Below are 13,103 nucleotides of genomic sequence, written 5' to 3'. Positions count from 1 at the left end.
TTGGGCTGTGTTATGTGTTCATGTTAGTGTATATACATTTGTTTTCTTTGTTCCCCTCTCAGCTGAACGGGTAAAGAATGAGAACCTCCGCGTGCTGTGTGTCCCCACCTCTTTCCAGGTAAGAGTCACTTTTCTTCTGTAATTGGATTATAATCCCATCTCCTCAGATGTATATATTATAGCTACGTTCCTAGGTACGGGGGGACGTGTTTTTCATTTGCTGTCTTTCCCCATGTAACGCTTGGGCTCCAGTAGTAACACAGGGGGGCTATTTAATTAGTGTCTCGGCCGCCATGCTAGACCCTCTCGCACCATAGAGATACACAGGAAAATGACAAATGTCGAGCTCGCCTTAATGGGCAGCTGTGCATCGCAGGGTGTTCGGTGACACGTCGCCACTAATAGCGTCAGCCCCTTTAAAGTTGAAAGGACAATTCGCTTCCCACATGTAAATGTTCCTATACGAAGCACGGAGGTAACATACGTGGTCAGAGTGGTTTGTGGAGCGGGATCTCTCTATTACACTGTAGACAGATGAAGCTCCTCCCACGTCCTGCAGGCAGTGTCCTGATGGGGTCTCATGCATTGCCTAGAACAGGCCTGGCCAACCTCTGGCTCTCCAGCTGTTGTGAAACTACAAGTCCCAGCATGCCTTGCCAGAGTTTTAGCATTCCCTAATAGCAAAACTGTGGCAAGGCATGCTGGGACTTGTAGTTTCACAACAGCTGGAGACCTAAATCTATTGATCCGTAAAGTTAATTTCAGCAATTAAAGTAGGCAGAATTCAACATTTTTATCTAAAGAAGCTACAGAAGGGGTAGAGAGCCCGGTGGACATGTAGTATGAGCACATTAGTTATTCTTGTATATTACACGTCCAAGCACATTCACATGCTATCAATGTGGGCCCAGCCCTGTGTCAATTCAAATGCATAAAAGAGCTTCAGTTTCATATTCTCTAATTAGCCAATGGAGGACAGAGGATAGAAGTTATATTTTAGGTTTAGGGGCCTTTTAAATTAAGATTTAATTTGTGTACCAATTAGTTTCTACTCATGAGAGGTGCGTTCGCCGGGAATACCAGGGTGTTTAGGAGTTAGCAGTTGTTATGTGCGACTCAAGGACAGAACCCAATGTTTTTGATAAATATATATTTTTTTCCTGGAATACCTCAGACTATGTAGTACCATAATGACACCTCAGGCAAACGGGAGATTCAAGGCCGTTGACTCTTTCCGGAATAAAGGGTTCTCATTTGCAGCTGTCAGAATCCTGGGCGGCTCATGTTTTGAGGACTAATTCATTTCCATGTTTGGGTTTGGTCAGATACTGTGGGCCTGGCTCAGATGCATTTGCATCCGGCATCAGCGGCTTATTTACTAGGTTGTGCCAATACGAGTATCCGTGCATCCGCCTTTGTCTGAGTTGCACTGCCCACTGTTTTTTTTTCTGTCCGCAGCTGAAACGGTTGTCATTAGTAACACGCTGTGTGCAAAAGATCTGTCTGAAACTGGTGTCTGGATCCGGATGCCTCAAACAAGCGCGGAAGTCGCGCTACAGTCCCACGACACTTCCACAAGACACTGCTGTTCCGTGCATCCCAATAGTCGCCGCCCAGAAATGCCTAACTCACATTATGCTCCATCCGATCGGGATACAACTTTGATGGAGCTAATTTGGACACGTCGTGCAGCAAATGTGCAGTCTCCATGTCCGGCTTTAGAATCATGCGCAATTGGCGTACAATTGCGAGATGTTTCCGTTTCTGCGCATATGTCCAAGTCAGGATCAGCGCCTTCTCTCAACACTACACAAGCGCTCTATAAACCTATACATACGCCATTTTGAAATAACTAGAGCTGCTCTAAACGAAGCGCAGTTCAAATAATTCTGTACCTTGTATCTTCATTGTATCATGGGGGAAGGGGACAGATGTGTATTGTGTGGATTACAACACATACATAACAGTGAAGGCAGCGATTTGTGTGCTGAGCCAATACACCTGCCCCAGTGGGGGTACTAGCTCCTAGTCACCTAGGTTAAATATTGTCACATCCCACTAAATGACTATATGTGGTCTGGAGCCCCCTGTACCTGAGATTAGGTGATAGACATAAGTTCTTTTTCTAGAATAAAGAATTTGGGGTCATTTTACGGCTTATTCCCTACCAATAATTGTTTCTTCTGCTGGGAAATGCAGCAAAAACCAGAATCCTTTTATACATATTGAATTTTTTATTTAGGTTTCTTGTTAATGCCTTTTAATCCCAATGGGTTACAATTGCAGTTTATCAGCACCGGAAAGCTACTTTTTAATTTGAAAGTACAAATATTGGATGCGGGTAAAAAAATGGGCTTACAAATAAAGCCGGGATGTTATTTAGCTTGTGCTCTCAATCCTACATGATCTTTGCTGAAAGTTCCCTTTTAAAAATAATACCGTGCAGCTATTTCCGTGAAGTGGTCAGGCCTTCTCTCTTCTCCACAGGCCCGGCAGCTGATCCTGCAGAATGGACTCACTCTGACTGACTTGGAGAGGCATCCTGAGGTAAGGACGGGGCTCCCAGCATAATGGTCGTCTTTCCTTCAGTGCTTTACTTATACTACTACTCATTTTGTGGACCAGAGAGAAAACTAGGCCTTTTCTGCCCAAGTGCGGGAAATAGTTACAGTTCCTGCCTGGAAACCGGATGCTGAACTGCTACAAAGTGCCAGCAACATACTTCAATATGATAGTGGTCTTTCACTAAATCTTTTTGATAAATCGTATAAAGCTCAGGTGGGACTTGTCTGTGCCCGTGCTTGCAGCATGTTAAATAAAAACTGTAACAATCAGGCATTTTTTGCTACATTTTCTGGAATCTTTCTCTTTCCTCTATCTCCTCTTTTCTCTCTCCCCCCCCCCCCCCCCCCCCCTATGGTTATATTAGTGATAGGATGTGCTATAGGTACATGTCTGACCTCACTAAGGTCTCCACCTTCTCAGGATTTAAATCTCTGATCTTCGTTTTGTGTTCAACAAATGTACATTTTATTTTACGGCTTTGCCTTACCCACGTACCCATAGCCCCAGAGGTATGGTAAGCACTTAATGACTTTTATATTAGTATAAAAAAAAATCCCTTCTTACTGGCCCCTTCGCCCTGTCCCAAGTTGATATAGAACTGATTGTTTCATCACATCAAGTCACTGCGACTTTGCAGCTCCACGAGCTGGAGAAATACTTTTCTTTCTATGTCCCTTTTTTTTTTTTTTCTTTTTGTAAACTGGCAAAGCTGACCGTGAACTTATATCTTTATTTTCCTGATCCATGCCTCTATTAGTGTGACACGGAGCTGAATTAAGTAGTTTAGATATAATATGAAATGGCCACCGGGTGGCACTGTTGTACATGTCAGTAAGAAATGTACACGAGATCTATATTTTTTCAGTTTAGATGCTGATGTAGCTCCATGGAATAATATGACAACTACAGATACAATAATGTATAATCTCCTCTATATAATGTAGTAGGAATGCATTAATGCAAGTTATTGCCTCTAGAGGGCAACGGGTTACTGTAATATCTCACTATTTCCTGTAAGTGCTGTGTGAACCCACAAAGGACTGTATTCCACTACTAGGGCACAGTTATTGGCATTGTAAGAATATGCTGCCGACCCTAAACGCACACGTTCCAGTCACTAACATGTGATGTCTACTGAGCGTAGTTATGCCGTAATGCACTTTGTAAAACCGCTTTCCTAGAGAGTAGGAATGATTGGTAACAATTGCCCCAAACCCACACATAATGAGCTGGTCAATGCTGGAATCCATAGACTATAACCGCACAGTGTCCCATGGGGCAGATGGTATTGGAAATGACAGAATTACCAGCCTGACTGTATCCAACATTTCTGTAAGGTTACGGCCAGCCTGCCCGTTTCATTCATTTAGCGGCAATAATTGAAAAGGCAAAACCAAGTTTAAATGATTGCCACTGAAGGGGGCCGTCTCACCGGAATTGCACTGATGCCTACATCTCGCAGGCTATTACATTTCCCCCATCTTTCTGGCTCAGAGCAGCGGCAGACGGTGTCATCGTACAGAGGAGTATAATTTGGTGACCGTAGACTTATGCTGGTAATTATCTGTATATAGCTGCCCCTGCATGGTTATATTTACCCCCTGTGTCCTCTGCACGCAGCTCGATGTCTCCATTGATGGAGCAGATGAAGTGGATTCTGACCTCAACCTCATCAAAGGTGGCGGGTAAAGTACAGTCTCACATACTACTGGCGGAAGCTCCTTTATTGGTAATGTAATTGTTCTGCAGTGGACTTTTAGGAGGAAGGTATGAGCGAGGGGGATTACATTATATGTACAGAGATGGAGAGGGTGTGACAGATGCCAATAGACCATTCATTTGCGCCACACACACACACACACACACACACACACACACACACACACACTCACACTCTCTCTCCCTATCTCATGAGAATGGCTGACTGAGGCTATGCTGCTGCGACCACTTTAGCGTCCTTTGCTGTAGCCCCGTCTGCGCCTTTATGCTAATGCAGGAAATGGCTCCTCCCCTGCCGTACAAGCCTGCGTCTGATTGTACAAGGGCTGGAGCGCCCACTTTGTGCTTCTATACATGCACCAGTCCCGCTTGGTACCATCATATGCCCCATGGAAATGTGCACCTGCCCCATGCTAGGTACAGATCCCCCCCCTCCGAGTACGGCCTGCAGTGTGATTGAGGGCCTGATTCAGAGATTGAGACAAATCCCGTTGTGACTGCGATTCCGTGCACAGCAGACTTGCAAAGATATGCAGACGACTGAGCTGGTGCCTTGTGCACGGAGACGCCCACCTCCGGCATCTCACAACTGCGGCTTACACACAAAAGCAGAAACATCGGTCGCACATTGAAACTTGTGAGTAAGCCTGTGCTGTCTCAGACAGAGCGGGTCTCCTAACACGCCGGGGCCTCTCCAGGCAGAGGCTCACCAGGGCACATCCCGAAAACGGGCCTGACACGCCTACGTTATTCTAGCTATCGGACAATACATCACCCTACATCTGAATAGCCACCTCCCCTTCTCTGCCTAATGCATGTCTGAGTCCCTGTGTCCCAGTCACTACTGCGCTTCTGTGCGCACACGCTGTGGGTTACATGCGCTGTGCGACTTTTTAGCTACTCAGACTCGTGCGCGGTTGAAAAATATCAGCCGTTTGCAAGACCATAGGCACTGCGTGCAACTCCAAATCCTGCCCATAATGTTTAGTGGCACCAAAGGGTTAACAATTGGCAGAATGCTTTCAGCCGTGACCATGAAATGGTGGAGAGAGCGACGGGGTGCCACCAACGGGCAGACTTTAGCTTCTGATTAAGCTTTGCCCTATATGATCTGCGTTCTGTTACACCCATAAAGCCTGATTCTGTACTGCGACTGCATCTCCCAATATTTACCCCACTGCAAGTGCCGCAGCCGACACGGGCAACCCTGAGTCAGACGCGTCTCATTAAAGGACCCTCGCCTATAGGAGAAACGTACTATGGACATGTAGTTGGCGGAGGGCAGGGGAGGTTCTGTCACACAGATGTGTACTCCATGCATAGGACTTACTGTGGCTGGAGACGCCTGGAATTGTGGCTGCTTTGTGTGGGGAGAAAGAACAGACTGTAGCAAATACGAGCGGTACCTACAGCACCATCTGCTGGTCAAGAGGGGGATAGTAGCCTTTCTGATGGTGACAGCGTACATACAAAGAATTGCTGCCTGTAGGTGCAGGGTTGGACTGGCCCACAGGGGTACAGGGGAAATCCCCGGTGGGCCCTACTGCTGAGGACCCGCCCCTTTTTCTAGGAGTCTGGTTCCAGACTCTGCATATGTTATATTCTACTGCATTCCCAGGATTATGGTGTATTCACAACAATACATTGTAGCTATCAAACTGGTAAATTTCATACATGCACTATCAGCATTTACTATATATATATATATATATGTATGTGTGTATATATATTATATTAGGCCCAGACCGTGCACTCTCTAATGGTTGCCCAAGCCTCTGTGGTGGTTAGCCACACTCCCTCTGGAGACTCCTTAAGCATGGGCCCCTGCCACTGCATTCCCCTGGTAGGCCCTCCATGCCCCAGTCCAACACTGTGTAGGTGTGATGGGCAGGAACCAGTCCACCGAGATTAATTTCCTTTTTACAAACTTCATCTTTATAAACCACAATAGACCCAAAGTCAGTTCCTGCTCCCTTACAGAGCAACTTTTATTAGTCGGATTAAAAATGACAGATTTGAAATTTTATCGGCATGAAATGAACTATAAGCTACAAAAAGAAATAGAAAGTGATTGTAAATTGCTGTGTACTGCATATGTAACTACAATATAATTTATTAGCCTTACTTGCTAAATATTACTAATCTCTCTCCTTGTGATTTTACTCACCCCTCCTTTGATTGTGTCTATGGGGAAGTGCTCCCTCTAGTGGTTACATTGTTTCACACTGATTTACTCCATCTGTCCATAAAGGTCAAACTAGATGCCATGCACATATATCGGGGTCTATTCAATTACCCTTGCATTTACTGTACCCCCGAACTCAAAGGTTTTTTGTTTGCAGCCCTATAGGGGCAAGAACTGACGGCAAGTTAAGTTGCCGTTGGCATTGTTTCCGTGCCGTTACTGTGGAAACGGCAACCCACCCCCCTCGCAGCTAATTGAATTGATCTCATAAGCTGCATACACACACAACAATTTGTAAATGAACGATTTTAGTAAACGATTTTTGTTCATTTTTTCAAGGGAAAAATTTACGAAAATCGTTTACTAAAATTGTTCATTTACTAAATGTAATGAACGATTTTTTTTGAACTACAAGCGATTTTTGCATATTCCCTTAATGAAAATCGTTGTTGGTCAGTCTGACTGAACTACAAGCGTGAACGCGCATGAACGATAATCGTTTTAACATAGAAAGGGAACAATTTTTTCACCGATTGAATGATAAACGATATCGTTAACGGTAATCGTTCAAAAAATCATTGTGTGTGTGTGTATGCACCTCTAGTGTTATCACCTGGGTCACAAACTATACGACTAATCCACAAATATATATATATATATATATATATATATACGGTAATATGAATTTTACACAATCAGAACAGTCTATCCGCACAGTACGGTAAATGCACCAATGCTGAGTATAGTGTGTATCGATATGTGTATGAGTTCAGCAGTAGTGCCCCCACACAAGGCGACTATCCATTTATAGTTCAGCCAATATTTGGGATGGAGGAATGAAAATATAGCAGTGATTAGTTAAGGTTCTGTGCACGATATTCTCTGCTCTGTGTTTGCAGCTGATATTATGGCGATCGTCGCTCATTATGTTACTATAACTATTTCACGTGTGCTCACTGCTCTCCAGGGTAACTGGGTTTTATATTATTATACGTTTTAACTGTTTGTTTCCTTTTTTCAGGGGATGTTTAACCCAGGAAAAAATTGTTGCTGGTTGTGCCAAGTCCTTTATTGTAATCGCAGATTATAGGTAAGCGGATCATTGGGATGGGGGAACAATTGTTGTCCCACTACCAACATGTTCTATTGGAGCTCAGGTCAAATGTTAAGTATATTATTATTATGATTCCATATTAGATCACTATTTACTCACCGGTACATTGGATATATAAAGTATTCCTGTTTTTATATATTACCAGTTATTTATATAGCGCAGACATATTCCGCAGCGCTTTATAACTCGTTTCTTTTCTTAAGAGCATATTGCTCTCATATAGTGGTCTGTGGGCCTGATTCAGGAAGGATCGCAATTGCAAAGACGCACGCAATCGGTCGATTAATTCGCATTGTGCATTTGTATGCATTGCAGTGTGCATGCACGAACTAGCAATTGCGATTGGAACTGTAATAGCAGCGGCTACGCAGACCCTGAGCACAGTGACTGACAGGAGGTGTCATTTGTGGGTGGTGACGGGGGTGTGGTCGGGCTAACGCAGGCGTGTCAGTGCGTTGGGACAGCGTTGCAGGGGCGTGCATAAATTATCCACTATGATACCATACGCAGCTGGAGGCCTCATAGCGTGCGCTGAAGTTACCAATTCCTGAGTGAGGTCTTACCTGCCTTACCGGGCGTATGGGTCCGATGTTACCAATTATTTTGCTATGTTGCCCAAGTATACGGATGTGTGTAAGGGGAAGTTGGCGTCCTTATGGTAAGCTGTGATCGCAATCCGATTGCAAACATTTGCATATCACCGCTGATATTAGTAACTGCTTCATTCTCACCCTTCATTCTTGGAACAGCACATTAATAAGCTGTCATACACAGCACATACTATACATCTTATTCTAATTGTTTTACAGCATCTGTTAAAGTGTGAACTGAGAATGTGGGATGTGAGATTAGCAACTATAACTACCTCATGGAAAAAGCTCTACAATAAAATATATCAATATGCAGAGGGCCTGATTCACTCACAGATTGCAACTGCGATTACACACGCAATCGGCCGATTGTTGCGTTATGCGTATGTATCACAGTGCGCGTACGCGAACTAGCCACTGCGATCAGGGCTGCGATCGCAGAGACTACGCAAACCCCATCGCAGAGTGATGGACAGGAAGTGACCATTTGGGGGAGGGGTGAAACGCAGGCGTGCCAGTGCGTTGGAACGCAGTTTCAGGGGCGTGCATAAATTAGCCACTGTGATGCCGTACGCCTCATAGTGTGCGATGAGGTTAGCAATTCCAGAGTAAGGTCAGAGCTTGTGCAAGTGTGCGTGAGGCTGCGATGGTGCTCGATTGTACCGATGGTTTTGCAGTCTTTCTAAACATTACGGATGTGTATAAGGTAAGGTGGGCGTCCCTGTGTAGTGCTGCGACTCCATAGCGATAGCATGGATTAGCATATCATTAGCATAATATCTGCTTCACACTCCATAATTAAAAACAAAACCCTGCCACCACCAAGATGGACTCCAAGAACGGACAGTTTACTTTTTTTAATCCTTCTAATTGTGAAGGATTATGGGATTACAAGGAGCGCACTTGATATAAAAGTAAAGGTTACTTAAGCAACGGGTTAAACAGCTCCACCTCTTCGTACATCATAAATGATTAATAAAAGACTAAAACCAATATGACTTTAGCCACTAGATGGCAGTAACATCACATTTAACGCTTGTAAGTAAGAAAAACACAATGCAGCCTGGCGTTTCCCTTCTGGCAAGAGGAAGGACCAATCATCTGTTACTTACTCAGGCACATGTGCTCCTGCATTGCTTATAGATGAATATATGCCTTTATTTCCATGTGTGCATCTTATGGTGAGCTGACCCCCCCTATGTGTACTAAGGGTTTGCTGCTAGTCCTTGTCGTCGTCTGTGCACTATTTGCCGCTAAAGACATGTCTGAAAACAGGTGTAGTTACTTTTACACCCAGCTCCGCATAGCGTGCAGTCCCGTCAGCCTGTCCCTGACAATACTTTGCCTATGTGAGAGCCCCCGTTACAGCCCAGTTACGCTTCTGCAGTAAGTGGAAATGTGACTGTAATGCGCAGGACTCTGTATTGCCTGTTGTCATTTCCGGTGCTTATACAATGCGAATACATGCACGATACCCCCCGCCACCAGCCAATTAAAGTAAGCCACCTGCAGCTGTATTGCTATTGCTGATAGTTAAATTATTACATTATGTGGTTAAAATGAACAGAACCCTTATTTTAAATCTTAAAGAACAGCAAAGTAACAAATCTGTCTATATACCTATAAAGCTACTGTAATATATCAAAATAAAAGACACTACTGACGCGCTTAGCAAGTCTTCAGGTACTATGACTTATTAACTGCCCAGTTTAGTAAATGCACTGTAATCCAAACCTTTCCCTGCATACGTATAGAATTCTATAAACCACAATTGTTCAGCATGTGCATTATCGGAGAACACGAAGACAGAACTTTATTAAATGGAAATTTAATTTGGCCTGGACCTAAAACCCTTATTTATTAATATTACATTTGGTAATGGTGTTCCTTTTAAAACTTAAAGGGGCACTAAATGTTTTAAGGTTTAGTTACTAATGTTTTGCAAATAAACAGATGTCCGGTTTCATTGTTTGACAATGTGATGGTTGGTATGGGTTCCAGCATAGAGCCGTTACCGAGCCTCATCCTTATTTACCTTTATGTTTATGTATTCACAGGTCTACACTAGTATTCATGTATGTCATGTGTACACGGATAATGTATGTCATGTGTACACGGATCATGTATGTAATCTGTACACGGATCATGTATGTCATGTGTACACGGATCATGTATGTAATCTGTACACCTTATTGGTTCTAAATAGGAAGAATTCCAAGAATTTTGGTGACCAGTGGAAAAAGGGAATTCCTATAGAAGTCTTACCCATGGCCTATGTTCCTGTGACCAGAGTGATACAGAAACGGTTTGGGGGTGCGGCGGAGCTGAGGATGGCTGTTAGTAAAGCGGTAAGTTACCACAGGTATCGCAGGAATACTTTAATGAATGGGATCAAGAAAAGGGGAAACATTAGCTCTTTACGTGTAGTCGCTATTATGGCGGATCAGCACTTGCTCTCTATGAGGAGGAACCAGTTTCATTTGTAGGTGAAACATATCCACCACTGTTATCTATGCTGCTAACACCCCTGCGTTACTAGGTAAGTAGGATATATTTTAACACTTCAAGCGATTGTACATTTACTATAAGGCTTATAAGGCTTGCTTGTCCCTATCTGTGTGCCCGCTCATGTTTCCTGTGGTCATAGATCCCCCTCTGGTCTTTCACCCAGCACTGAATTCTGCTGGGGTGGAAAGCAAGCTAGCCAGCATCAGACTGTCCGGATGCATGGGGTTATCATTTGGTTTTATAGGCCCTATGAACCAAAAGTGCAGCCTGTGTCATCCATGGTCCATACGGCATGGGAACTTGGTATCATTATACTGACTTTGTCGTTTTCCTGGTGTGTATATCACTAATTTGACACCAGGGCATTCATGGGGCAAACAGTCTCTTCGTGGCTCTACGACCTGTAAGAATATACAAGGGCTATTCAACGGGTAGCACGCCGGCTGCTGTGGAACTACATATCCCAGCATGCTCTGTCGCAGTTTTGTTATTGAGGCATGCTAAAACTGAGGCAGGGCATGCTGGGATGTGTAGTTCCACAGAAGTTGGAGGACGGCATGTTGAATACCCAATATATATACCCTAGAACATGTATTATTTATCCCTGCTATTTCCTATCATACAGTGGCCGAAACTAACTGCATATTGATTTTTAGCCCCTTATAAGGTCTGTCCCGCTGCTGATTTCTTCCCCCTCCCTCTATGGTAGACTCGGCCGGGTTTTCATTGGCCGCCGTGCTGAAGTAACATGACCAAACCTGAAGAGAACACTGCAGCTGGTCACTAGTGAAGCAAATTCCTTCTGTTCAGATGGTCAGGGCCGTAAGGAGGGCACCGCGGCCGATGCAGTCGCACAGAGTGGGATGCTGTGTAGCCCCCAGCACTTGCTCGCCGGCTCCCGCACAGTGTGGGCAGAGACATCTTGACGGCTCCCACAGTGCTGTGTGATCTATACTGTCCGAGGATGCTCCAAGCGGCACCTTAGTTACCGATGAAGTGGCCCCCGCCCATCCAACCCCTGGGCCGCAGGGAAAGGACGGTATGGGCGACGCTCAGGGGGCTGGGCTGCTGCACGGGACCCTCTGTTACGGGGCTGTACATACGTGCCTGCTCTTCTGGGATGTCTGGGATACTCACAAATTTTGGGGGAGCTCTCCCTGACTCCCAGGAGGGCAGGAAATACTCACACATCCCTCCCACTTCACTAGGTAAGTGGGCGGAGCTGGGGCTTGATGACCTGATTCGCTAGGAATTGCATCATTGTCCTGCCCCCCACATTATCCTGACATTTTGCGGCGTTAAGCTGCACGCGTGATGGTGGCGTGGTCATGCCGACATGAGCATTATCCCCGGGCTCCCCTAAAAGTCAGAAAATATGGTCCCAAGATTATGGGGGAGATTTATCAAACCTTCTAAAGAGGGTCAGGTAGAGGTGTTACCCATAGCAATCAATAAGCTTCAAGCTGTCATTATGTAGAATGTACTTGATAAATGAGAGCTATAATCTGATTGGTTGTTATGGAAAACTTCTCTATTTGTCCTCTTAAAATGGTTTGATCGATCTCCCCCTATATGTCCTGTCACCGGAAGTATGTAACGAGTGGTGCAAATGTCCATACGCCCTCTGTCTACATTGGCAGACCCCTGGCTATTCTTTAAAAATAATTATTCATGTTTATCAGTTTTTCTACTATATTCTCTCATTTGTGTGTCTGTGTGTGGTTATTGTTTATTGTTCCTTATTGCAGGGCCCAGTGGTGACAGATAACGGGAATTTTTTACTTGACTGGAAGTTTGAGAAAGTTCATGACTGGAAAGATATTAATACAGCCATCAAAATGATTCCAGGTAATGCCAGCCTATAAGCAATCTCTGTCTTGTATTTCCCATCTATGTCCAGCAGGTGGAAGCAATGAACCATCAGTGAGGAGGTTTTGGTAGTTTTGTGGAGAGCAGCTTTCACTAAAGCCGCCGCCGGCAGCGGTCGTTTTCGCTTGTGTTTGGAACGTGAACTGAACGCTGCTTACTTGTCTTTTGTGTAATTATGTGCCACAGTCTAATATTGAACTTATAAAGGGCCTGACTCACAGCCACAGGCAATGCTGTTGTTCACGTAGTGGAGCAATGTTTGGCTACTGTGCATGCAAAAGGGCGTCGTTGTGCCCTTGTGCACGTGCAGTAGCTTTACGATGTGCTTAAACAAGAATGTGTTCATTGCTCACATCTGTCCCAGCCCTCAGTGCAACTTGGTCACAATCGTCTGGTGAGGGATAACTTCATCTGTGGCCGCACAAACCTTGGCAGAAGCCGGCTACGTTTTAGTCCATGGGGGGAACCAGAGCATCTGGAGGAACCTCGCACAAACACATTGGGAAATATGCAAATTTAAGAGTATAGAGGCCATAAGAATGGAGGCCATGGT

At 44.7% G+C, this 13,103-nt stretch overlaps 1 protein-coding gene across 1 annotated transcript in view; it reads left to right on the top strand.

The window, feature by feature from the left end:
• RPIA (ribose 5-phosphate isomerase A) overlaps positions 1 to 13,103 on the top strand; it is a 39,549-nt gene that overhangs the window by 17,469 nt on the left and 8,977 nt on the right. Inside the window, exons 4-9 of the mRNA XM_088454258.1 lie at positions 63 to 118; positions 2,488 to 2,547; positions 4,186 to 4,250; positions 7,491 to 7,559; positions 10,380 to 10,521; positions 12,430 to 12,529. Of these exons, the coding sequence (XP_088310384.1) occupies positions 63 to 118; positions 2,488 to 2,547; positions 4,186 to 4,250; positions 7,491 to 7,559; positions 10,380 to 10,521; positions 12,430 to 12,529 (492 nt within the window). The remainder of the gene's footprint in view (positions 1 to 62; positions 119 to 2,487; positions 2,548 to 4,185; positions 4,251 to 7,490; positions 7,560 to 10,379; positions 10,522 to 12,429; positions 12,530 to 13,103) is intronic.

The sequence above is a fragment of the Taudactylus pleione genome, unplaced genomic scaffold (assembly GCF_031769625.1).
Source record: "Taudactylus pleione unplaced genomic scaffold, aTauple2 ptg000611l, whole genome shotgun sequence".
NCBI lineage: Eukaryota > Metazoa > Chordata > Amphibia > Anura > Myobatrachidae > Taudactylus > Taudactylus pleione.
The sequence above is the reverse complement of the archived record's forward strand: the minus strand, read 5'-3'. Positions and strand labels throughout refer to the sequence as shown.